Below are 27,621 nucleotides of genomic sequence, written 5' to 3'. Positions count from 1 at the left end.
GTCTCCTCTACTCGACCGACAGTCATCCTATCGCTCACCATTGCACTGTATGTCAATGAGTGTGTGTGTGTGTGTGTGTTAACGTCAGCTGCAGGGAACCTGATCACAGCACTCATGCATCAAAGAGAGGAAGAGGGGGCAGTGGTGAGGAAGAGAAATGCAGCGTTGCAGTTCTTGTTTTCCCCTGTGATGGGGAGAGGACTGCCTGGGCTTTTCAAATGTCTGATGTGATTAGGCAATGTTAAAGCTGCTGTAGTCATACAGGAAGAGCACGACAGGATGGATGGAGGGCATACTAGTGTTTTAGCTGGCGCTGTGCCCATACACATGTCTGAGTTTGTGTGTGGCCTTCGACAAACATGGAAATATAGCTTCAGAAGATGATTCAGCTTGAATAGGCTGGTGTAGAGTATGGACAACGTTCAGCTTTTGTTGATGCAAAAGCTACATTCTCTTTCTGACTGTGGCATTTTGGTGACCATCCCGTAACAGGAGTGTGCAGTCAACCAGTCGTTTCTTTTCAGGCATTCTGCAGGGCAGCAGCTACTAGTGAGTGCGCAAGGGGAACTTACGGCTAAAGCAGCAGTGGAATCTGAATCTCAGCATGTAGCAATGTAGACACCATTACATTATGTCCCTATCCCACCATCTCTGTCTCTGTGTGTGTCTCTGTCCATTACTCTGCTTTTCCCTCTCCCTTCCGCTGCCTCCTCTCCAGCATTCTTTTTTTCAGGGTGTAGTAAATTAGAGCGAGGGCCAGGCTTTAGTGCTCTGTCTGAGTCCTCAGTCTCTGATGACACAGCATCCTCCGGTACTGGGCTGAGCGAGGAAGGGATGGGGTGGGGGGAGGTTGAGTGTGCTTTCACTGCGAGCCAGGTTGGTATACAGAAGGAGGGTGGGGTAAGGGTGGGTAAATGGGGTTTTGCAGCACAACATACAGGTAAAAAAAAAAAAAAAAAAAAAGGGATGACGCATTTTTTTTCCAGATACTATTGTATAATTTGCAGGAAATTTAGTTTGCAGTAATTTAGGTGGCAAAGTTCTCACTACAGTGAGCTTAAACAGAAGTACATGAGTTATGTTTCACGCTATAATTCTTAATAGATATTACATTAAAGCCCCCACTGAGTTTTGTGTTGTTTTGTCACCACGCATCAAAGTTTCACAGTGACCTGCGTGGAAGTCGACTTACAATATTTTTGCTTCTCTGTAAATTGAATCACAGTGCACTTAGGTGGTCATTACAGAATGGACTAAAAACCAGCTAAAGCTGTATGTGCGTCATGAACTGTCCAGTTCTGCAAAGAGACCTTTGAATAGAGATTTTTTTAAAAATCAAATGCTTAAATTTTTATTTGAAGTATGTGACTATTCATGAAGGCCACTTAAATCTCCAAGTTAAGAACTGTTTTAATCATCTTTACAATTAACTGATTAATTGTTTAGTCTGGTTGAGTTCAACCAACAGTTCAGAACCCTGAGGTATAATGATATAAAGGTAGAATGATATAAAATGTGGAGAAGAAGAAAATCTACATACAAGGAGCTAGAAACTGCAAATGTTTGGCCTTTTTGTCTCGATAAATATCTTAATAGATGAATCAGTTATCAAATTTGTTGAAGTTTACATGTTGACTAATCAATTAATCAACTCAAAATCAAGTAATAGGCCGGTCTGTGTCAGGCTGTGTCCTGGGATGATTAAGAGAAGTATAACACCCCTTCCCTGTGATTTAGTCTCTATTGTTTCCCCGCTTAGATCTCACTCATCATCTCATTCTCAGTTTCTCTCTCTGCTGCAAGCCTACACAGTCCTCCTCCTCCCCCCGTCTACCCATCCATCTCAGGTTTGGCTCTCTCCCCTCTGCAGCTCTCTGGCTTTCTGTTCTGCATCACTCCCCCTCCGCCCCCTCATTTCTCTCTCTCTTTCTCTCTCTCTCTTCAGCTTTCTTTGCTGCTGTCCCATACCCCTGCAAGCCCCTCTCCATATGCCTGCTCCACTATTCCTCCTCCTCACACACACACACACACACACACACACACACACACACACACACACACACACACACACACACACACACACACACACACACACACACACACACACACGCTCTGTCCTTGCAGCTGCATTCTGCCTCCAGATTTTAGAATATGTGCCTTTTTCTTTAAGGCTCTGTGGAGAATGTGGAACATTTCTCCTGCTTTGCAGTAAATAAGACTCCCTTACAGTGAAGCTCACTCTGCTGGGTTGTGTATTTAAGCCTGAGTGTATACGTAAGTATGGTTGTATAGCTTTGTTAATAGGTAGGTAGATCAGTGTTATAGTGACATATGTACCTTAGTGCACTTTGCGTGTAGGACTTTAACATACATTGTGTTACACATAGAATATTTTGTCATCGCCTACCCGCTGTCATAGCCACTCTTTGGGACTGTATGTCTATCCACCTCATTGTGAGCTTCCCAGACTTAATAGTGCACTACATGGTTGATATGTCGATCCCACTGAAATGTGCTGTGAAAAGCAAAACTTTCAATTCAAAGACAATGAATCCAGTCTCTCAAATTCACTGTTTGTCAACCTACTTTACAGAGTTGAGTCTGGCAAACTAATTAAACTGGGAAAATAAGTGATTAATAAATCAATGAATCACTATTAAGAGTGTTGGTTGGATGCTCGGTGTCAGTGTTCAGTTGGGATAGGTGCGCCATGTGTGCTGGGACTGACCATAATCAGAGCCCATGATTCTTGCACAGAGTGAGTGTTTTTTTAATACAACAGCAAAGGTGCTGCTTACATTGATGGAGTTTTGACTTCATCCAAATTGCAATAAGCAAGATTGCCTGCAGCTCTTTGGTTATTCAGCTCACTGTAGCCTCTTCCTTTTCAGCCGTTCTTCTGTGCAGTGGTATGCCCTCAAAAACAGACTTTAACAAAAACGACTTCCAGTTAACAGACTGCTCATATGATTCATCTCTGACCACACAGCTTTGCTCATATTCTCAAACTGAAATAAGGGAGAGTTCAGTCTGTTGTCAGGAGTTAGGAGCAGCCCGTTTTATTTTACTGCTTTCTGTAGGCATTAGTAGGCTGCAAGGTTTTTTTTTTTTTTTTTTTAATTGACACAAGAGTGGTTTAGTCTTTGCCCCATGTCCTGCACGTTTACCGTTACCTGCTTTATCCTCTAATAAAACCTTTATGTTACACAGGATGATTCTGTTTAGTCATTTAATTTAATTTATGATTCAAACACAAATTCACTTGTGTTTATCTACTTTGTACTTTAATGTGTGCTGTGACAATTAAGCTTTTATTCAGAAAAAATCCTGCATTTAGTATTTTATAAGCTTAAATCATTGATCGATTATCGATCGGCGTGGCAGACAATCAATTAAGGAAATTGCCTGACATTTGCATCCCTTGTTGCAACTGTGCCAGGTTGCCAAGTTTGCGTCAACAGATTTTCTGTCTCCAAATCGACACAGTTCATTGACTAACTGGAGCCTCTTTGTAGTTGAAATGTGAATCTGTATGAAAAGTTGTGAATTTCCCAAATGCTGTAGAGGATGACCTACATTGAAACTCAGACTCAATAAGGACAAAGCAGACGTGCTCTCTATAACATAGTGCGTGCATTTCTGAAGTTTTCAAAAACCTCTAAAAATTCATTGGATTTATCCATAGCAATATGCTTCACATTGATTAATATATGGAACATACGAGCCTCTCTAAACTGATAACGACATATTTCTCATTTTACAGTCTCTCCTTCCATTCGCATACTTCATGTGCTTTATCAGCAAAACACCTAAGTTGACCTCTGAGAGAAAGATCCAAACATGACTGCAGATCCTGTGTTGTGCTGTTTTTATGATGCTGATTAACCATAGCTAATTCTTTTTCACCATGCGACGGGAAAAAGAGGGAGAGGATATTTTAAGTAGATGCTCTATATGCAGCAAGGAACAGGAGAGGGGAAGAGAGGGAGAGAGAGGAGTCCTCTGATGGAGAGAATACAGTCTGTCTTTCCTCACATTGTGGACGCTATTTTTACCTTAATTAGATTTCAGGACACCACTCGTCTCTGGACACTTCTGGTCGCCTCTGTGATTCTTTCTAGTGTTTCCCGTGGTGTGAACCACAAACTCGTGGTGTGTGTATTCCTCTAGCTCCTGGTCTTGTATGCATACTAAAGACCAGTTTTCTTTATTATGAATACAATGATTATTATCATCATTATTATTATTATTATTATTATTATTATTACCTGAATGTAAACTGGACAAGCACTATATACATTTTTTTTTTCAGTTCACAGAAACTGGCAGCTGCATTTATTTCAGCCATCTTCAAGAACTCTTTTAAATCTTAAAACTTAATGCAAAGGATCTGAAGGCAAGATTGGATCTTAAATTCAAAGTTACAAACTGATTTTGACACTGTTCTTCAGTATTCGTCACGTACAGGACATGATATGTTTTCTGTAAACACTAGCTATCGACAGTCAGTTGTGTCATAAATACACAAGAGGATGCGGTGAAGGCAGAAAAACACCCTGCCGTGTACACATTCATAACTCACTCACAGATTCTTATCCACACATTTATAAATTATCTGTGAACCAGCTCTGAGTTGTAATGCCTATAGGTTTAAAAAGATACTGGAAACACTGGTGGCAACAATAGTTGTAAATGTAAAAAATCCCAGTAGCCCATTAATTTGTAAATAATGCTCATGCTTCTCTGACCCCACATTGTTTCTGTCCAAAATTGGGCACAAACATCCACAAACTACACAAACAAACACACACTGCTGCCTCACCCCAGTGCTCAGCCCCACTTGGCCCAGTGCTGTTTATGGGTGGGGAGTGGTTGTTGAGAGCATAGAGTCAGCAGATCTGCCCCTGATCGATGACAGCATTTGCGGTTCTCTTCCAGTAAGAGCTTTAAACTTAGGGAGAAGAGAGTCATTTGGCCATGGAGGGGGGAGAGCTTCCCATGCGCCTGTCTGCTGCTCACAAAGCTGCCGTTGTGGTGAAAAGCTCGCCAGGACTGAGCCTCTGTCTGATGCAACCGGGGCAGAGGTGTTAAGTCCACTCTTCTGTTCTCGGGTGACCGTCCACGGAAGGAGTGATGTCAGTGGAGTAAAACAGAGTCTCGTGTCCTTGCGGACTCTGACCATGTGCCCTTTTGTATACCTTTACCTTTTTTACTATACTGTTTTCACCCTGTGTGCTTTGTATAGTGTTAGGCCATTACAATATGAAGCACTTTGCTTGCTGTTGTCTCATGGCTAGCAAGGTAAAGACTGCAAAATGGGTAAAGTGACAGCACCCTGAGGACTCAAGTCACATGGATTTCAGCATCACCTGTACAGTGAGATTTAGCCTTGTGGTTCTTGTGGAAAACCAATGCAGTAGTTCCCCATGACTCAGAGGAGAGCTCAGGACTCACATCAGCTAATCAACAGTCAAGCTAAAGCCATCTCTTCTTTTTGTTTAAATAAGATAACACAAGGTTTGCAGACCATTTACTGAACAGTATGTGCCAGATAATTAATTATGCAATTTATCTAACTGTTTTGCTATCTCTCACTCCCTCTCTTTATCTCCCCCCTCCCCCTTCCTCTCTCCACAGACATTTATAGTCCTAAACAAAGGGAAAACAATCTTCCGCTTCAGTGCCACGCCTTCCTTGTACATCTTAAGCCCTTTTAATCTACTTAGGCGAATAGCTATTAAGATTTTGATACATTCATATCCTTTCAAATGATTCATTTTCTATGCTTTACAGAGAATAATACTGCAGTATTTTAAACATGTTTTTTTTTCTTCTGCCTATATCACAAATGGTCAGTAAAAGAAAAGTGAAACTAATAGTAAGGAAGATTTTATTTCAGTTGTTGCTGTACTGAAATTATATTTTAATGTTTGTGGCACTGTTCAAACTTTCCTTGACTCGTCTCCTCACGCTATTCAGCATGATCATCATGTGTACGATTTTGACCAACTGTATATTCATGACATTTAGTGACCCCCCAGAGTGGTCCAAACAAGTAGAGTAAGTACACATCCATACTTCTCCTCAGCATTCATGTCCTTTTTTTTGTGTCTGTCACTGTTTCACTCTTCTCTCCTTTTTTTTTCCAAGGTACACCTTCACAGGTATCTATACGTTTGAGTCACTCACAAAAATTGTCGCCCGAGGATTCTGTATAGATGGGTTCACCTTTCTCAGAGATCCATGGAACTGGCTGGATTTCATGGTCATCTCTATGGCGTAAGTATTTAAATGCATCCCATACGTAAATGTTTAAAAACTACACAGAACAGCTATGATCAAATGTAAAACACACTTCAATCAAAGCAAGAAACCGGAAAGATTTCCAGGGGACAAATAAAAATATCATGGCATTTATCATTTAATTTAGACTTATTTATAAGTCGAACTAGTTACAAAATAATAACAGGTAAATCCCAAATAGCGCCAGAACTTCCTTACCTCAGGCACACTGGGTATTTAAACACAGGTATAACTATAACCAGATTAATAACACATGTATATGTAAAATTCAGAAACCCAAAAACAGCGGCAGAAGGATTTCGGACACAGCCTGAGTCGTTTTGATTTTGGCACAGAAAGGTTACATATCAAAACGTTAACTGAACTTCTGACATTAGGCATTTTAATAGTCAGAGTTTAATGATTAACTTCCATAATTCCATCATGTCGTGGGTATCATGACACACATCCATCAGACAACTTGTTGTCCATTTCATCTTTCACTATCAAACGGCTGTTTTTGCAGTCTGCTGGGGCGGTTTTTACCATTGAAACAAAGACTGTACTCCACCATCTAAAAGCTGCTGTGGGCAACTTTGGAGAAATCAGAAAGAATCTGAAAGAACAACATCACCAGCAGCCTGAAAAACAAAATTTAGTCAATACATACAGTACATGCCATTTGAAGCAGCACATATACACTGAAGGGGCAGCTCTCTGCCCATGCCTCTCACAACAGTCGAGGGCAACTATTTGGCAATCTTTATAAAATTCATACTTTTTACCTTTGGCTATTTTGTGAGCTCCACCTAGTAGTTACTGATAAAGTTATATATGTAGGTTTGTATTGACAGTCACCGAACATGTCAGGCTTTTGTTTTTCTTTCATGTCATCATCTCTGTGGACATGGATTTATTCCCCTCCTGCTGTTTGCAGACTAAATGTAGCAAAAAGATTTTAAACAAAACATTGCCCACAGCACCTTCAGTTCACATCAGTCCATCATATCACCTTGATAATTCTCATTAAAATATTATTATGTAATTATCTGTTGTTTCTTTCCTCTGTTTTGGGATGGCTGCTGAGTAACTGTATCTGATCCACCTTGCAGGTATATAACAGAGTTTGTAAACCTAGGCAATGTGTCAGCACTTCGTACGTTCAGGGTTCTGAGGGCTTTGAAAACAATTTCAGTTATCCCAGGTAAGACAGTCCAGGTGTTTGTGTTTGCGGGAGGGCGAGTCACGGGGTTGATGTTAGGTGTGGTTCTGTTTCAGTCCCTCTCCTCTCCTCTACCTCCTTCGTTCTCTTCCCACTGGTCGGACAGGCGTTCTTTCTCTCACCGTGGTGTCCCCTTCTGGTCTTCGATGGTGGTGCTGGTGTTGTGCTCTTGCGCGTACATGCGTGCGTGCGTGTGTGTGTTGTTATTGTGTGTGTTGTGTGTCATGGGGTTCTGTTCTGTGTGTCATCCTACCTTGTTACAGATATATAACAGAGTTTGTGGACCTTGGGAATGTCTCGGCGCTGAGAACGTTCAGGGTTCTCCGAGCATTGAAAACTATTTCTGTCATTCCAGGTGAGACTCCCATTTAAACACTAAGGCTGAGCATACCTTATCTATTAGCTGTATTTATTTTTAGTACTTTGATTTTTTTCTATTTCTTTTTAAAAAGAGGATGTTTTAGAATTTCTACATTTTTTTTAAACTTTTATTTTTATGACAATCAAAAATGGTAGCAATACATTTTTGATAGGCTTAGCAGTCTACTGACAGTCTTGTGGGCTCACATGTCCCATATGGACACACAACAACTATCTCTGTGTATTTCTAAACAAAGTGAAATATAGATAAATTTCCAAAACAACAACAATAATAATAATAATAATGCAGGGCAAGAGTTAAGGTATTATATATATTATATATTATTAGTTGACTTTCAGGATGTTATCATGAGTGGTTAAATCAGGGAAAAACATGATGATGAAGTTTAAATCTGTCACCTCTGCGCACATCTGGTTTGTGTTCAGTTTTATTTCATACACTGATCCAGATTCTCAGAGTCTATGACACTGCCTTCTTATTTCTTAGGACTTTTTCATTTTCTAAGACTGCCAAGCCTAATTTGACAACACATTGACGCTGCATGAAGCTTTGAGACATGCTTTTACAAGTTTGGCTTTAAGGGGCTTTTCTTTTGGATTTTGTTTTGAAAAATCTTTCAGTTCTTTTAAGATTTGTTTGATTCAGATTTTTTTCATTTCTTTGTTCTTTGTTTTTTTTTTTTTTGAAGATCTTTGTCCATCCTGGGAGTGTAAGAGAAACATAAATACTAGTTGAATATCATAGATAAACACAATTCTGCACATATTTTAAAAATTTAATAAGATTTTTTTTTTCCTGGGGAACATACAGTAACATAAGTTTATATATTTGCTTATACATTAGAGCCACTTGAAATGGTTGTAAAACAACTATGCAGACACTATGAAATCAGTCTATGTTAGCACATATACACACATCCACACATGCTGCACTTTCACACACAACAAATTCAGTACAGTACTAAACTCACCCTCCAGCATGTAGCACTCAGCTGTGCTGTGGGCTAAACCAGCCTGAGGGCTCACCCAGCACCGAAAGACTTGGAGAAATGGGTTCCTGGGATGGGAACGGTTCTTCAGTTAAAGCAAGGTCACCATCACAGTTTACAGACAAGTGATGCTGACACAGAGACAATTCCTTCAGCCTTGGCGTTTAAATGACCTGCATGCCACCTCTCATTGCCCCGCCCCCCCTCTCGACCACCTACTCTTCCTCACCTGTCCTCTCTTTCTCCTCTTCACTTCCTGCTTCCTGGACTGAGCCTTGTTCTGGCTGTTTGCTGTTTGTGGCGCTGCCGTGTTCAGTTGATTTGTTGGATGCAGAATAATTGATAACTGCAGTTAATCAGGGATGTTCCCATGGATGAACACAAAAAGTAAAGGCAAATCATAATCCCATGATACATTTCTGTTTTCCAGATGGATCCAAAATCCAGCTGTAGGGCTGTCTGTTCTTTCTCAGCGGAAATAAGAACATTTCTATACAATGGTCTAGTAGTGTAAAATCTGCAAATGAAATTGTGTCTTTCTGATGGAAACATCCCGTATAGCTGCTGTGTTTGTTGTTATATTATATGTTTTATAAAAAAAAAAAACCTGAATGTGACCTCTATAGCTGTGGTTTAACGTGAATGCACTGTCTTATCATCACATTCTAAGTAGTCATGTCTTTGAGTTTATTCAGCGTTTCTAGAAAAAAAAAACATCATATGGATAGAGAGCTGCACTATATTCATCAATCCCACCAAAGGTTTAAATTTGAGGATCTGCTCAGATCATAACAAGCCTGAATTTGCACTGAGCTGAGTCTGGATAACATTTTGTTGTGAGTTTTAGCACCAAATCTATTCACAATGTTTTACCCAGACATGGGCAACTAAAGCCTATATAAATGAGCATGAAAAGAAACAAAGGAAGTCAACAGCAAGAAAATTCGAACGGGAATGGAGACAGGGTTTCTCTTCCCGAGAGATGTGGAGATGCAGGACAACATGTTCTTCTGCCTCTCAGCTGCAAAGTTGTGCCTGCAGTCAGTGACTGGAGATATTAAGCCCCCAAGCCAACACACACACGCCACATTTTTTTTATTACCTTATGGGAATACCTGTGCCATTATTGCACTGTGCTTACATTATTTATGTTTGGATATCAGAGAATTCCAATTTCTCCACTAAATATCTTTCACACCCAAACTATATTCTCAGCTTTCTTCTCTCTGCTGTAAGCTATGTTATGTTGCTACTCTGCAGCAGTGTTTTATATAGCAATCAAACAATGCTGTAGCAATTAACTTATTACATTTTTATGATAATATGATAAACTTATTGCATTTATACATGATTTAAACTCCTCAGATATCTTTACCCGAGTGAAAAAAAAAATCATCAGGCAAAGCTGGAAAAAAAGGAGCCAACGTTAACGGCTGAACAATAAATTTATTAATGTCAACACACTTTGCTGCTGAGATGTTAAAATTACAATTTCTTTATGTGCCTTAATCATACATCAAGTGATAAATACCAACAACCTTGCTAGCAACTATCTGATGAATTAATTAATTAAAAAGAGACAGCTACAGATTTCCATCCAGGCAGGAATGACAGGAACAACTGGTTGTATACTCTAAGAAAACCAGAAGAAACAAGACAAGTCAATTTCTGGTGTTGAGGTTTGGCATCGCCAGGTGTAGGTGCTTGTGAAATAGTTATCTGCCAAGTTTAGATTTCTGTAACACAGCACAGGGTTAAATACAGGATTAGATGTATATTACCTAAGTAAACTTTTTTCCCTGCTTGACTTGAGTCAGCTCTGAATTGCAGCTGTAAAACCAAACTCAGCTTGTGTACTCTTGCAGTGCCAGAAGTTGCAAGTCTTTTTATTTGTGTCTATCTATGTGTGTGTGTGTGTTTGTGTGTGTGCACATTTGAATGGGTATGCTGGTGTGTGTGTGCATGGGAGTTTGCCTGTTTTCATGTATGTGCATTCACACACATTTGTGCGCGCGTGTGTGCTCGTGTGTGTTTATTGTATATTAATTGACAGGCCTGAAGACCATTGTGGGTGCTCTGATCCAGTCTGTGAAGAAGCTGTCGGATGTGATGATCCTGACCGTCTTCTGTCTCAGCGTCTTTGCTCTGATTGGACTGCAGCTCTTCATGGGGAACCTGCGGAATAAGTGTGTAATCTGGCCAATCAACATGACTGATCAGTACCTGGCAAACGGCAGCAGGGGCTTTGACTGGGGCAAATACATCATGAATGACAGTGAGTGATTACCTTGACACTTGTTTATACTAATTGCACATTGCCACATAAATGGGAGATGATACATTTTGAGAATTCTTTGTATTGTTTTGTTTTTGAGAAATGTTTTGTTCCATCTTGCTGATATAAAAAATGAATAGAAACACTGAATAATGAAGGTGCCCAGTGGCTAATGTAAGTGGCTGTTATCTGTTTTTTTTTTTTTCCGCAGCTAATTTCTACTTCCTCCCTGGTCAGCTTGATGCTCTACTGTGTGGAAATAGTTCTGACTCAGGGTAAGTCAGTGCCTCTCTCACACATCTTGTGCATGCATGTTTACATTTATGAAGTTACAGTTTTTACACTGCTGTGTGTTCTTTTCAGACGATGTCCAGAGGGTTTTACATGTATGAAGGCCGGAAGGAACCCCAACTATGGTTACACCAGCTTTGACAGCTTTGGATGGGCTTTCCTCACCCTCTTTCGCCTCATGACCCAAGACTTCTGGGAAAATCTCTACATGCTGGTAAAGCAGTTCTGTCTCTTCTCTTTAGTTTCACATTGACACATAATTGTCCAGAGGAAGCAAAAGCAAAAAGTAGGGCTGTATATTTTGTCACAGTGTGGCCCAAGGATGGAGTCTTTGACCCTTCTTACACCTCTTTTAGAGAACTATTAAAGCTTCTCCAGTCCTCTGCAACTACCCAGGGAAGTAAAACACTCCCTAAGCAGTACTAATGATTTTGTCCTCACTTCATCATAAAAAATGTGTACATCGTCATTCTAATACCTGAATGAATCAGCAAAAGTGCCTACCAGCAGCTCTCCCTCTTAGTTCATTTGCCCTCTGAATAAAAGTGAAGCAAGGACAGCTGATCAGAAATATTGTAGCTAGACGTGTATGATTAGCCACTTGACTATTGTTCATCTTTCATGTAGGGGGAAAAGAATTTCTGAATTTTGAAAGATGTGACCGTGTGCCGTGTGTGACCGTTGTATTGAAGCAATTTATTTTGTCAAATGACCTTCAGAACAGTCATATTCTTGCCAAATATATTTTGGCCTTCTTTAGTCCTCTCACTTTCTGTTGCTCTTAGGAACACAAATGCATTGATAACATGTGCACAGGCATCTGTAATGTTAAACTGCACTAACATGACACTGCACTAGCATTTCTTTCCTCCTCCTACAGACCTGCAGCATTACAGCCATAATAGATTCACCTCATTTGGCAAATAGGCCATACACTGTTTTAGTGTGTGCGTGTGTTTGTGTAAGTGTGTTAAAACTGGGAATTCCTACACTCCAAGTCTTCTTTCCTGCCTGGAGGTTTTCCTGAAGAGAGCCATGAACCGGATATAGAAGCACCAGCTATGCTGACACAACACACATATACATACAGTCTCTCTGATGGAATAAGAAAGTAGTTTGTCAGCATAAAACAACTATTTTACTAAGATGCATTCCATTATACTTCATTCCATTTATACATCCATCAGTGTGGACAATATGTCTATTTAGAAGCATAATCTTTCATGCTAAGTCACTCTAAATCTCTGATTCATTCTCATTGCTTTGTGTGTATGTTTTCTGTCAGACGCTGCGAGCTGCAGGGAAGACCTACATGATCTTCTTTGTGCTTGTCATCTTCGTGGGCTCCTTCTACCTGGTGAATCTCATCTTGGCTGTGGTGGCCATGGCTTATGAGGAGCAGAACCAGGCCACTATTGAGGAGGCGGAGCAGAAAGAGGCTGAATTCAAGGCCATGCTGGAGCAGCTGAAGAAACAGCAGGAGGAGACACAGGTTGGTCTCATTTTATCTCAAATGCATACACATTTACCCATTTTTTAAAATCATTCATGGTTATCATGTGCTTGTTTTTCTCAGGCTGCTGCCATGGCGACATCTGCAGGTACAGTGTCTGAGGCTGCTTTAGAAGATGAAGGAGGGGGGCACTTGTCCCGCAGCTCCTCTGAGGTCTCCAAACTGAGCTCCAAGAGCGCCAAGGAGCGTCGCAATCGCAAGAAGAAATGGCGTCAGAAAGAGCAAGAGAAAGAGAAGGGAGACAGCGAAAAGGTTGTTAAGTCAGAGTCAGACGATGGCAGCAAGAAAAGCACCATTCGTTTCCCTGGAACCCGGCTCGGGAGGAAGACATCCATCATGAACCAGGTAAAGGTAGAAAGAAAAACAATACAGTAAATGCAGACAGATTCATTACATCTATTCATGCTGCTGGACACTTTCATAGTGATATTTCTGGGTTCATGAGGTGTTTTCTGTCTTTCGGCATCATAGACCATGTCCAAATAACCGAGCTGAGGTAGATTAGCATGTTCTCAAAAGGCAAATCAGCTACATCCTCCCCTTGGCTAACCCTAACCCAACCTCAACAGGCAGATCCTTTGCTCTCCAGCACCTCTTGCACTTGCTGACCAGTCCCTTGTAATTTGTAAATTTCCTCTCAAAGGCTTCATCTAAACGACCTTCCGAAGGGACTGCCTGCTCCAGCAATATGATTTGTTTGGTGGCTGCAGACCAGAAAATAATGTGTTCTCAGAGTGGTGGTCACAATGTGCTGGGGGATCTTAATCTACCATCAGTTGCCAGTGCTTAGCAAAGTCCAGGATTCTCATGCAATTTTTCCCAGCAGATATTGTAATTTCCCTGAAGATGATGATATGCTTCAAAGGGCAAGCCTTTATGCTCCAGTCTATTCCTACATTGATGGCTTGGGCAGTGACGTTCAAGACTTGGTCATGGACCCTGTGGTGTTGTCCCTCTGCTACGCCGTTAGACCAGTAGCTCAAGATGTGTTCTAGGATTTCACTTTCCATGCACAGTGGACATGCTGGTGACTCTGCTTTGTCCTAAGTGTGGAGCTTTGATGGACTGGGAAGCACTGTCTGGACAAGGAATTTGATCCGATGGGACTTGGCCTTTCACGGCTTAGCCCAGATCACTTTTCTCTCCAGAATACTTCCCTCTTGACAAGGCCCTACTGTTGTGTCATTGACACCACTCTGCAGGTTCTCTCTTCCTCCATTGCTACCCTCACCTCTTTCTTAACTTCTAGTTGCTTTCATCTAGTGTTGTTGACATTGCAAGTTGGGAAAAATCCAAGTCCAGCTCTGACTTGGGTACCTACTCTTACCAGTCTACTGTGATGAAACTCTGACTCTGCTTGCTGGGCCACCTCTTGCTCGCCACTTTCTCCCAGTCTTTACTTCAATGCCACCTTTGTCACTATTGGGTTTGTTTGACCCCTGGTGTTGCAGTGGTTCTCTGGTCCTTGCCAACTAGGATTTGTCTGGTCCTTCACCAAAGCTCTGACTCTGCAAGCATGTTTATCACTAGAGAAAACAAGGTGGCAAAGATGGTACACCCAGTTCTAATTGGGAACTTGAGCTTGTACCAGTTGATGTACCAAACCCAAAAGAGACTCTCATTCTGAAGATGTAGTCAGCAGTGAGGTCTTTCGTTCTTCTGGATATGGAGCCACAGCTCTGATAGGTAACCCTTGTTCTCCTTGGCTTCCCTGGTAGATTGTGTCACCACCTATCACCAAGAGATGCCTCAGGCATCTTGGCATTCTCACACTGTCCAGTTCACACCCTCACACACTGACAGCGGTGACCTGCCATCCAAGGTCACCTGACCATTTGGAGCAGTTGTCTTGCCTACTTTGACATTTGGACAGGAGGAGCTGGAGATTGAACTGCCCAGCGTGCTTTACCTGGTGTGCCGAAGTGGCCCCAATGAATGCAGCTTTTACAGTGGGGTCACTGTTGTCACCCTGGTCACTGAATAGTGATCTCTTCCCACACCGTGCACACAACTAAGTGGATGTTCTGTACTTCTCTTCTCCTGCCTGCTTATGCTGCACATGTTGGGTCTTGAGCTCCTGTGTGGTGTTATGGATCCTCACCTCCTTGTAGTTCTTGGAGAAAGGCTGCTTGGTTCCTCTGCATTCCTCTGCTCCAAAGCTTTCAGCAGCAGTTCTCACAGTAAATGTGTTACACTCCTCCTGCTCCTGCCAGAATCTTTATTTTTGTTTGGTGGATCTTCAAGCCTCATTCATTCTTGCAAATCTTGCCATGTGGACATCTCTTGTTTGTCTGACAGGGGTGCCCATTCTTCCTTGACCCCTAGGGGTATGTTTCCGTGAGATTCTTTCATTCTTCTTCCAAGAGGTAGTTGGGTGCACACATCATCCATGATGTTAATGGAATCATCTGGTGTTTCAGGTATTTCAGCAACATAAAGCCACCTCCATTTGACCGAGGTAAGGTCGATCGTGCTCAGCTTCCTGCCCCTCGTATGTTATACACTCTGGCCAGAGATCGGGCTCCACCTTTTGACACCTTTTTGTTCAACTGTCTTGCCTGTTCCCACTGACCAGCCCCTACATCTTTGCATGTTTACTCTCAGAGACTTCATCCAAAGAACTGTCTGCTGCAGCAAGATTATTTGTTTGGTGGTTTCAGACTAGGGGAGAATGGTACACAAGGGAACTAAATGAGGTTAATTAGTTTTGTATGTGGCCAGCCCCAATATCATCATCATCATCATAATTTTTTGTTAAACTGTGAAGACAATTTATATGATAAAAAACAGCTTTTATTGCAATGAATGTTAGGCATTTAAGACAAGCTTTTATATAAAACTAAGCTGTAGTGGTGCTTAGATAATAGAACAAAACAAATAGCTATGCTCCAGATCAAAACATCCTGGAAACATACATTGTCAGACTCCTGTTTTTGGTTGGACTGTTTTATGTTCTTGCATTTATTCTGGTGGAAAAGACAAATGTATGAAATCCTCAGAACTTGAATTCTATATTGTCAGTTTCATTGTCATCTTACAATATATTACAATGATGTAGTTCTCATGTTGTGTGGTAGTCAAAACATTACACGTTACTCTGACAGAAAATAATGAAGCCTATGTTGACATGTCTGCTTTTATGTGACAAATTTTCCCGTTTGCTTGAGATTGCTCGTTTCTTTTCCTCTCTGTCCTCTGGTTTATTGCTGTTTATTCTGTGCCCCCACTTGCCCTTTTCACCTTGTTGCCCTCTTTTATTTACACATCAACTAACCCCTGCTGTCCTTAATAACTCCTCAACTCTCCCTCGCTGCACCTGTCTCTCCCTCTACAGTCCCTACTCAGCATCCCAGGCTCGCCCTTCATGTCGCGCCACAACAGCCGCAGCAGCATCTTCAGCTTCAAAGGCCGTTCCAAGGACATGGGCTCAGAGAACGAGTTTGCCGACGATGAGCACAGTACTGTAGAGGAGAGCGAAGACCGTCGGGGCTCCCTGTTTATCCCTTACCGCCGCAACAGCTACAGTGGCTACAGCCAAGGCTCATCACGCATCCACCCGCTGGCACCCCACTCTGGAGGGAAGAGGAACAGCACAGTGGACTGCAATGGCGTGGTGTCTCTCATCGGCCCTGGGCCTGGCAGACGGCTTCTGCCTGAGGTGAAAATAGATAAGGCAGCCACTGATGACAGTGTAAGGACGTCCATGGGACACCAATACAGTTTAGGCATGATGGTGGTGGCCCCGGTCTCTGCAGCTTCTCCTTCACAACCTCTTCCCCTTGGCTCTTGTTCCTCTTTTCCCTCAATTGAGTAGCCCCCTTTTCCTCCCCCAAATATCTATATTGTGTCTTATTATTTCATCTTACACTGCCACTTACACTTCGACCCTGAATCTAACCCCCTTTCTTTGCTGCTCCTTTTATAACAGCTCTCGAGGGCACTAACCAGCTGAAGCAGTATCCACAAACTCACTGCCTCACCAGCATCACAATAATCATTTCATTGATTAATATCTAACAATAACGTAATATATAACCCTCTTAGTTCCGTACAGTTATTACCATTCATAATAAAACAAGACTATCAAAGCATTTTACGGAAAAAAAAATAACTACTTACTTACAACTTTCCACAATAGTAGTTTTCTGTCTTTGGTTTTATCTACTCGTCAGTTTCTTTCTGTCTCATTCTTTCACTTTCGCTCTTTCTGCCTCCCTCTCTTTCCGTCATGCCCTAATTTATCCTCTGCTGCTGAGCCACTGGATGGTGCAACAACAAATCTGAATCTTATTTCTTTAACAGTATTTCTCCTCATTACAGCTAGCATGGTAGACCCTTTTTTATTCTCAACCGATCCAGCTGCTTTAACCTTTTTACCTCTTAAAATGTAGCATGGTGTTGTAGCAAGTGATGTCTTGAAGTCCCCTTTGTACTTGACATGCATGCCACTGCATGCAATTTAATGTTGCTTACTTAGGGGTTGTAGCCCTGTTGTGCACAGTACACAATGGAGGATTTGGAAAGTGTACTGTAAATTCTCAAATGAAAGCTGGAATTCGGATAATGGACTCTTACATGTATTCTATACATATAAGGAAAATATTGAAATCTGAAATAAAGGCCAATCTCAAATAATATCTTCTGGTGAAGACCGGTGTGTCTCCTCAGTTTTGGTAAATTAAGGCAAGTGTTTGAGAATTTGCAGTATGAATTTGAAATGTATTGTATGATAAGTTGCAGAAAATGGTTTAATGGAACAAATCAGGTAATTTAGGGGAATTGCACAGTGTACAACAAATTTGATGATCTGATGTGAAGAACTGCATTTATCACATTAGGTTTTATGTCTTCTGAGTAGACCTAGGGCATCATTTATCACTTAGAAAGCTTTGGAGCATGAATTTGTTGAGTATGCATTCATGCAGGTACTATCCCTGACTGACATCATGTCTTTCTCTGAGCACAGACTACAGACGTGGAGATTAAGAAGAAGCACTCGGGCTCTCTTATGGTATCTGTGGATCAACTCAACTCCTCCTTCAAAGGAAAGGACCGTGCCAACAGTCAGATGAGCGTAGTCACCAATACACTGATAGAGGGTACAGACAGTACACAGTTCCTCATACCTTGCACAAAAATATGATCTACATTATTTTCTATTGTCTAACGTGCTGTTAGCAGTTATACCTCAGATACAGACACTATCTGTATCTGAACACAGACAGGCCGTCCAGATACAGATGGTGTCTGTTACTCGCTATGAAACTCATAAAACTGACTTTAAAGACACACTCGTTTATTTTTTCTCAACCTTTTTTTCTTTTTATTTTGTCTTTATCTCTCACTGCAGAGTTGGAGGAGTCTCAGAGGAAGTGTCCCCCCTGTTGGTACAAGTTTGCGAACATATTCCTCATCTGGGAGTGCTGTCCCATCTGGCTGAAGATCAAGCACATAGTCTACTTGATTGTCATGGACCCATTTGTAGACCTGGCCATCACAATCTGTATTGTCCTCAACACCCTCTTCATGGCCATGGAGCACTACCCAATGACTGAGCATTTTGAGGGGGTTCTGTCTGTTGGCAACCTGGTGAGAAACAGAAGTTCTTCTGTTGTCCTTTCAAGTACCACAGCCATTTGTCTTTGTAACTTTTTATGCCTTGAACCTCATTATCTCTTTCAAGAGTTACAGAAGCATTGCAGCTTCAATTTGCTCCACCTACATAACCTCAAACCAATACATCAATGCATCATTTGGTATGTGCACTTAAGAATACACACATGCATAGTGTATATAAGACTCTGATGGGGTCTCATTAAAGATTTAGTTCCATTTTAATGCAGCCAGCCGGCCTGCTCCCCAAACTCTCATCACTCCCACTCCGGTCACTCACCTGCTTCCGTTGCATCCCGCTTACCTCAACTCTACTGAACTCCATCCAACTCTCTCTATCTCTCTCCCTTTCTCTCTCTCTCTCTCTCTCTCTCTCTCTCTCTCTCTCTCTCTCTCTCTCTCTCACACACACACATGAAACATAGCAGCCATTACAATAAGGCTTGTCACTGATCTGTCCAGGACTGGTTTGGCAGAGTACATATTAACCAGATGTACAGCAGACATTGTGCTCTGCCCTCGCTGTCACATATCACTGTAGCACAGCTGTCTGAGGGCAGCAATATTGGCACAGTGTCAGTACTAAGACAGGAAATGAGGTCACAGGGATTGGCAGGCTATCAGGAGTGAAACAGGAACTGAAGTCAGAGGAATCGGTGTGGCGTGATGGATGGTGCAGTATGAATCATTGGGGGTTCTCTGCCGCACTAATTGGGCACATGATTAGCTTTTGGGTGGACGATATGGTAAAGGCTCAGAGTACTAAAGCTCCATGAAATCTCTGCTGCAACACAGTGCCATTGCTCTATGACCTTGCCCTGTCAGAAAGCTCTCACTCGAAGCAAATCCCAATTCATTTTTAATCAGCACTACATCAAACGAAATGTGCTGCAAGCAAACCACTTTTTTTTAACCCTCAATTTTCCCCTAAGACGTCTGGAATAAGGAAAGGATTTATAATTTTTTTTAATGTTTTCCATTTTGTCATTATTATTGGAACTTTTTTATAGAGTACTTCAAAAGATTTAAAACATTTTGTCAGATTATAAAATGCAAAATATTAAAGAAATAAATATGAAATAAATCCCACTGAAATCACATTGTTTTATACTTTAGATTCACTGTGTACATCTTCCGTCATTAACCTTTTTCACCATAGAATACATCACACAGTTTCATGTGATGTTTAATTACCTTTAACTTTGTGGGGAAAATTGCAAATTCAGTCCCACAATTGTGGAGTAATTGTTCATCCAGTTGAAAGAAATTTTATATTTGATATTCTATTATATATGATGTCCTGTGTGTTACAGGTTTTCACAGGCATCTTTGCCGGGGAGATGTTTGCCAAGCTGATTGCCATGGATCCCTACTACTACTTTCAGGAAGGCTGGAACTGCTTTGATGGCTTCATCGTGACTCTGAGTTTGGTTGAGCTGGGACTGGCTGATGTGGAAGGTCTGTCAGTGCTCAGGTCTTTCCGATTGGTAAGTGGAAAAAAAGAATAGAGATAGGGATGTCAACATCTGTTTACCTGTTCTGGCCATTATGTACAGGCCATATTATTAATGAGAGTGTCAAAACTGGTTATAGAGTCTTCCTCTTTTTACTGCCATGCTTTCATTTTTTTGCACAATGCTGAGTTCTCTTTATTATCATCACATTTCTGTGGTTAAAGCTGCAAAGACATTCTATAATTAGTAGACCATCAAAAAAACTGTGTTGTTTTTGATAAAACATAAAACTCCATGTCTATACTTTGTGTCTGTGCTGGATCAAACATCTGTCACATGTTGGCATTTAAATTAAGACATGTAATTGAGCGTATATCCACACCCTTTAAATCACTGTCCTCATATAAATAACTGAATATTCATGTTTATGTTGTAGTTAAGAGTGTTCAAACTGGCCAAATCGTGGCCCACCCTCAACATGCTGATCAAGATCATCGGTAATTCAGTGGGAGCTCTGGGTAATCTGACCCTGGTGCTGGCCATCATCGTTTTCATCTTTGCCGTGGTGGGCATGCAGCTGTTTGGCAAAAGCTACAAGGACTGTGTGTGTAAGATCGCGCAGGACTGCGAGCTACCTCGCTGGCACATGAACGACTTCTTCCACTCCTTCCTGATTGTGTTCAGAGTGTTGTGTGGGGAGTGGATTGAGACCATGTGGGACTGTATGGAAGTGGCGGGACAGACTATGTGTCTTACTGTCTTCATGATGGTCATGGTCATCGGAAACCTGGTGGTAAGAAAAGACAATCTATCGCTTCTGCGATATTTTCCCAGTAGTTAACCATCCATTTACTGTCAGTGCATGGGTGTTCCAACTTTTGTGGTGTGTTTTTTTTTTCCTGAGGTGCTGAATCTGTTCCTGGCCTTGCTGCTGAGCTCATTCAGTGCAGACAACCTGGCTGCCACAGATGATGATGGGGAGCCCAACAACCTTCAGCTTGCGGTTGCCCGCATTAAGAGAGGGATTGCCTGGTTCAAGGCTAACATGCGGGTCTTTGTGGCCACAGTGCTCAAAAAGGTAAAATATAATTAAACATATATAGGAATTCGTTGGTTGTTAACTTGATCTACAACTTGTCAAATGAATGTGCGTTTTGGTCACATAAGTGTGTGATGCCACTCTTGTTTTCTAAGAGCCTTTTTTTTGTTTTTGTTTGTTGTTTTTTTTTTTGTCACTCTGACAAGCAGCCCATAGAAGATGAACAGAAGCCCCTGGATGAAATGTACGAGAAGAAGCTCAACTGCATTGCAAACCACACAGTGGATATAAACCGTGAACTGGACTATGCTAAAAATGGCAATGGCACGACCAGCGGCATTGGGAGCAGTGTGGGAAAGTATATGATTGATGAGGACTACATGTCCTTCATCCACAACCCCAACCTCACTGTCTGCGTTCCTATCGCTGTTGGCGAGTCGGACTTTGAAAACCTTAACACGGAAGACTTCAGCAGTGAATCCGACGTGGAGAACAGCAAAGACGTGAGTAGGAACAACTGGTGAGAGTGTGGAGAGAGGAGTGTGGAGATCTGGGACAATTTAGAGATAGCTGTGATAGTTCTTGTGTTTTAAATGTTTTAAACTTAATTCCAAGTTTACAAATGTCGGTTCTAAATCAGCATAAAATCCACACGTTAACATGGACAAAACTAATGCCACGATACAGTCATGCTTACCAAAAAGGTAACTTAATCATGTAATCAAGGATCAAGGAACTTTATTGTCATACCAGGACATTTACATGTTATGGTACGAAATTAGTACTCAGGTCCCAGTTTAAGCCATTCAGAGCAAGACGTGAACAAGAATGAAATATAAACATAAGGGCAATAGTATAAACATTAGAGAAGAAAAATAAATATAACATTAGAGAAATAAAATAAACATTAGAGCAGAAATATATAAACACTGTGAAATTTAAACAATTAACAATTAAATAAAGTAAAAATAAGATAAGATAAGGAAGCCGAAGTTAGCACGTGCATAAATACTCATGTGCAAGTAGGAGGTAGTGGTAGTGCAGAGGTAGTCCGTGTATTGCACCTATAGGAACATGTTGCCCTATGATGGCCTAAGTATTGCACTTAGTGAGACAGATATGAGGTGTGTGTGTGGAGGCTTGTGTGATAATGTGTGCGTTTGTGCGGCATCCTTTGATCCATTAAGCAGAGCTGATCTGAGCTGCCACACTGAAGTCATTTAGTGTACCTGACATTTCAGAACATCCATTTAGACATGACTTCTGTAGCACTGAGCCCTAACGCTGACCCTGCAGACAGACAGAGACGAAGGCAGTCCTGATGAGAAAACAGAGAGAGAAACATACCGTCTACTGTATAGTATGAATGTGGGAGAAGGGTTAGCCAGACCCACAGGCTCGTAGAAGAGTCGGACGCGTGGGTCACCTTGACCTGGTTTGTAGTAGGAAGTAAGGAGATAATGCAGCAGTTTCACTACTGTACCTGCACCAGGTTCATATTCCACTGGGCTCCCTCAACCAACCACACAACAATTTTGCCTGCACCACATCCAGCCACGGGGTACACTGCAGGGAGCAGACACGGACAGAGCCGCTAACAGCCAATCAGAAAAGCCGGGATCCATCTGGCTCTTTGGTCGAGAGAACGGGAAAAGAGAGGGAGAGGAAGAGAGAGCGAATGCAGCCCTTTGCTGACGGCTTAAGATTATAAAGTGCAGTATCATTCTCTAGTGAATTGAATTGGCTGAGTGTCTGCGTGTGCGCGAGTGTGTGTATTCTTTATTACAATAAGGCTACTGTTATGCTGCTGTTTCACTAGTTTGCCCTGCCTCACCTTGACCTATTGTTAAGATATGACATGATTTATTGGTACAGGTGAACTTAACCAGGCTATGATTTTAATGTCTTACAAAGAGAGGTTTCATACCCCTCTGTACTATACCTCACAACTCTGAAATTCATGCTTAGAGCAGTTCTTAGTCTAATGTATATATACTGGGTATACATTTTATGAAGTAATCATATTTTTTTATCACAGCAGATTTTCCTTTTGTGACTAATTTGACTTAACTGGCTTGTTTGAATGTGCATGTACAAGCATAAAGCATTTGTTTAATTCTTTCATTACTGGAGAATCTATGTTAATGCATGTGTAACAGTCATCATCCTTACCAGTGCAATCAACCACTGGCCAAGTTTAAGTACTTCCTTTTGAATCTATTTATAGCTCTGCAGAATCGGCAGTAGCGGAAGAAGAATTAGCTGCGCTACATGGCTACAACATGTATACCTCTAGCAATAAATCATGTCATGCATATATACCCAAAAGGGCATTAATGTAATGGCTGCACTGGCTCTGTGCCTCATCCATATGCTTTCAGCATGTCATTGCTGAGCGTATAATATTCAGAGAAAAATTCAGAGGTTGAGCTGATCTCTTTGCTCCCCTTGTTTGTCCTAGCTGGATGACACCAGTTCGTCTGAGGGCAGCACAATAGACATCAAGCCTGATGTGGAGGAGGTGGCAGTGGTGGAGGTGGTGGAGGAGTACCTTGACCCAGAACCCTGCTGGACAGATGGTAGGTGGTATATATTATCTGACTTTGTGGTAGACAATAATGATGAACAGACCAGAATTATGATTAATATTGTACTTACTATATTAACAGCACTGTGATGCATATCGTACCCTGTCCATGGCAGTATTCATCTGGGTTTATCAACGGTTGTGTTTTTATTTGTCATACAGAATGTGTGGCCAAATACAAGTGCTGTGATGTTCCCATCACTCATGGCTGGGGCAAACATTGGTGGTTCCTGAGGAAGACCTGCTACCTGATCGTAGAACACAACTGGTTTGAAACCCTCATCATCTTCATGATCCTGCTCAGCAGCGGAGCCCTGGTAAGAGCACACATGCACACACACAGTGTGGGTGATATACTAATGCCACTACCAGTACTTGTAATTGTTATTGTGAAACATATATCAAAACAAAGTTACACAGCGATGTACACCATTATAATAAATGTAAAAGACAACATGTGAACAACAACTGAGAAGAAAAATTACGAGAATAATTAAAACAAAAGCATGGCATTCATTTAGAGAAAGTGAGTTTCATTTCCTTGTAAGGATGTGAGCAAGCAAGATCATCTCCTGCTTTTCTTCTGCAGCTACTCCTGATGTTATTGTTGCTAATGGACAGCAAAGTGCTGTAATGCACCAGGCTTTCAACTGACAGAATCCAGCTTAGGTTTGCAGCTTTCTGGAGGGGGAAGGCCTGTGGCCAAATCAAAACACTTATGTGCTGAAGAGCGGATACAGGCAATGGGGAAGAGGAGAGCTGAGGGAATAATCAGCCTAGTTTGACTTGGTGAAAAATTGCCTTTATCAGCCAGTTTTCCTTTACTAAGTAAACAACCCATTCTCTGAAAAAAACAAAGTATAACAATAAAAACAGTCCAAAAACATGCCATTCTTCATCTATATCCAAAAAAACTTTTATAGATAATAACATTGGATGATAAAGATTTTATGCCATTTTCATTGGCTTTGAAAAAATTGGACATTAAACAAAAATACTGGAAGATGTGGCTTAGCTCACAGTTTATTAATTTGCAAAATCAACACGTGTAAAGAATCAGTGGTGAAACCATTGTCTGTGTGATTCTTCTCTGCTGCTCTTTAGGCCTTTGAGGATGTGTACATTGAGCAGAGGAAGACGGTCCGCATCATTCTGGAGTACGCTGATCGGGTTTTCACCTACATCTTCATTCTGGAGATGCTGCTGAAATGGGTGGCCTACGGCTTTGTCAAGTACTTCACTAATGCCTGGTGTTGGTTGGACTTCTTCATTGTGGATGTAAGTACATTTGCATACTATTTTGTTTTATACCTTGAAAAATGTCATTTCATCAGGAGAAAGCATGGATTTGAGAGATTACATATTTGGTCAGCTTTGGATTGTGCATCATTATTTTTGTGAATCATAATTTATAAGTGATTACTTTATTTCTAACATTCTGGATCACTGAAATGAGAAAATTTAATTAACAATTTCAAAAAGAAATACAGCTGATCCTTTTGCTGTGAAGAAAAATCTATTCCGCTTTTTTCAGTGTGTTTTGTCAATATTCACATTCACAAGGAAGTTAAAGGCTGACAATATAGAAAATACATACAAATACTACTAGATGTGTTCTATGTCACGAGATCATGTCACAGACGATTGATAAATTCCCACTTTATTCAGTTTAGCGAGCAAAAAGTCATCCACTGACTCACACAGTTCTCCATCTGACACTCAGGTTTCAGCTTGTCACGCTGAATTTTCTCCAAGCAACAACAATATTCTTTACAAGTATCCAGGTTACAGGATAAACACAAAACTCTGAAAATAACCATTTTTCACAAGAATGGTCTTTACACTTTGAATAATGCTTATTGTTAGCATGAGTCTGCAGAGCAAATGGTCTACTGAGGAAATGTGGATATATTTTTCATACTGCAGAAGTTGACCCAGTGTCTCAAAAACATTGTCCATTCCTTAACCTAAACCTGGTCGTCTGTACTGTTTTCAGTACTTTTTGAGTAAATGTGAGGCTATAATGTTAATATTTCTTATGTAACAAAATATTAATGGGTCAAAGCTTGAGAGATACATTTGATTTATTTCCTATGTGCTATCCAGGCTTTGCTGCAGTGCTTTGTGGGCCACATTTGCAGTCTACAAAATACTGCAACTTTAAACTCTATTAATGGGAGGACTTAGCGTTGATTTGGAGCCAGTATGGTGTAGAAACACTAGCGTTCACAGAAATGTAGACATGTAGACATATAATGTGATATTACTGATAAGGGGCTGTGTTTTCCTCCCAGCGCTCTGTGTCAGGATGATAGCCTACCATTACCAGGGTGCCACTTGAAATGTTGGGCCCCCAGACAGCAGCACAACAGCAACCTTGACACAGTAAATATCTATAAACCCTGGTCTAGCTCTGGGCTGCTGAGTCATTCACTGTTTTCCCACCTGTCTATTACTATTATGCACATATGTTTTGTCCTTTTCTGCCATTTGTGCGTGATGAGTTTCTCACTTGAATTTCTGCCAGTGTCTCTATTTGGGAAAACGTAAAATATACATTACATGCTTTAAGGTCCCAGTGAAATGGGATCTTTACTTGAAATACAGCCAGACTGAACATGACAAGCTGGGCAAAGCTGCTGTCTCACATTTGTGTTTGTAATTACATGTGAGAAGCACAGTGGGATAATAGAGGGATAGGCAGGCAATATGGCAAACTAAGTTCTAATAAATTACATGTGACTTGGAAGGGTTAGGGGGAAATTAAGGTAACCAATCAGATTCATTAAATACAGCTCATTGTCTTGCTGCAGACATAAAACTCAGACGTAGCTTCTTGACTGATTTGAGTCATTTGTGCAAACTGTGACAACCACAGTAACAAGCACTGAACTGCATTTGAATTGACGTCACGATTGATCTTTGCGCAAGCAGCTGATTGTGGGAGGTGTTAGCGGCATGCGGCAGCATGACTGTGTTCTGTTTGGCTGTGCCCTGAATGTGATATATTTCCTGTTGAAACAGGAAGTGGGACATAAAACAGCATAAGATCACTGTTGACCTAAGCCGAGGGGATATTCGTCAAGACAAGAAAGGCAGTTCTATTTTATAGGCACAGGGCAGGGTTTTATGTTCACACTTACTAGTGCAAGATGAGGTCACCATGAAATATTGACCACTTTCCACTTGACCAAAAAGTGACAGTTTTTCCAGGAACTTAATGTCCTCATTTTGTCGTGTCTTTTCATTTCAAATTAATCTGCAAACTTTTACCTGTTGTCCTAACCCTCTTCCATATTCTTCGCATACATCTGATGATGTGATTTATGTTGTGCTATGTCATGTATTGGTTGGGAAGTCATCCATTATCCCTTAACCACCCTTAAATTTCCACTGTCCTTAATTGTGATGTGCCAATCTGTCCACAATTCAATATTAACATTCTTACCATGTGACAATGTCAGATGATGTCACATGATAAGGATGCACTAATGTATGATGTGTTCCTGTAGTTGTTCTTTTTTTATAACTTGTCTTTGGGTTTGTCCCAGTACTCACACTTGTGGTATTTGAAAGTAGTCAAGTGCCTTCTTGTGTCTTGAATTTCTGTTAACTGCCACATCGTCCAAATGCTCATTAAGATCGCAGGCGTGTGGAAGCTTATCCAAGCTCACTGGCACGTGCTTGATTAATGGAGACATCCTGCGGCTCACACAAATACATGGCTAAATCAAGCTTTGTTAATTTGATTTGATTTTCACCTAATGAACAAATATGTAGGATCAACTTAATATTACTCCTTCGTGTCTGTTGATTATTGTCGATCCTAAAACAGTCTTATAGTCACAGTACCACCAAGAGCCAGGCTTTTCCGTAGGCTTTCATTTTTCAAACGTGGGATACATTTGCTGACTACCTGGCAATGCTTGAACGCGCCTCAGACTTCTAGTATGGGTACTGAGACAGACCCATAAT

At 41.2% G+C, this 27,621-nt stretch overlaps 1 protein-coding gene across 8 annotated transcripts in view; it reads left to right on the top strand.

The window, feature by feature from the left end:
• The window catches only part of scn8ab (sodium channel, voltage gated, type VIII, alpha subunit b), a 39,667-nt gene that overhangs the window by 4,587 nt on the left and 7,459 nt on the right, over positions 1 to 27,621 (top strand). For 2 of the 8 annotated variants that reach the window (XM_041033374.1, XM_041033371.1), the window contains exons 2-20: positions 5,638 to 5,756; positions 5,971 to 6,060; positions 6,151 to 6,279; positions 7,768 to 7,859; positions 10,928 to 11,149; positions 11,361 to 11,424; positions 11,513 to 11,654; positions 12,726 to 12,932; positions 13,017 to 13,298; positions 16,288 to 16,611; positions 17,920 to 18,052; positions 18,304 to 18,542; positions 19,880 to 20,053; positions 20,457 to 20,813; positions 20,925 to 21,098; positions 21,269 to 21,562; positions 23,521 to 23,638; positions 23,809 to 23,963; positions 24,751 to 24,924. In XM_041033374.1, coding sequence (XP_040889308.1) covers positions 5,638 to 5,756; positions 5,971 to 6,060; positions 6,151 to 6,279; positions 7,768 to 7,859; positions 10,928 to 11,149; positions 11,361 to 11,424; positions 11,513 to 11,654; positions 12,726 to 12,932; positions 13,017 to 13,298; positions 16,288 to 16,611; positions 17,920 to 18,052; positions 18,304 to 18,542; positions 19,880 to 20,053; positions 20,457 to 20,813; positions 20,925 to 21,098; positions 21,269 to 21,562; positions 23,521 to 23,638; positions 23,809 to 23,963; positions 24,751 to 24,924 — 3,489 coding nt within the window. Of the gene's footprint in view, positions 1 to 5,637; positions 5,757 to 5,970; positions 6,061 to 6,150; positions 6,280 to 7,394; positions 7,487 to 7,767; positions 7,860 to 10,927; positions 11,150 to 11,360; positions 11,425 to 11,512; positions 11,655 to 12,725; positions 12,937 to 13,016; positions 13,299 to 16,269; positions 16,643 to 17,914; positions 18,053 to 18,303; positions 18,543 to 19,879; positions 20,054 to 20,456; positions 20,814 to 20,924; positions 21,099 to 21,265; positions 21,563 to 23,520; positions 23,639 to 23,808; positions 23,964 to 24,750; positions 24,925 to 27,621 lie in introns of all 8 variants that reach the window. The other 6 variants (XM_041033375.1, XM_041033373.1, XM_041033377.1 and 3 more) reach the window with 5 other exon arrangements.

The sequence above is a fragment of the Toxotes jaculatrix genome, chromosome 3 (assembly GCF_017976425.1).
Source record: "Toxotes jaculatrix isolate fToxJac2 chromosome 3, fToxJac2.pri, whole genome shotgun sequence".
NCBI classification, from domain to species: domain Eukaryota; kingdom Metazoa; phylum Chordata; class Actinopteri; family Toxotidae; genus Toxotes; species Toxotes jaculatrix.
Note: the sequence above shows the minus strand (reverse complement) of the source record. Positions and strands in the feature narration are given on the sequence as shown.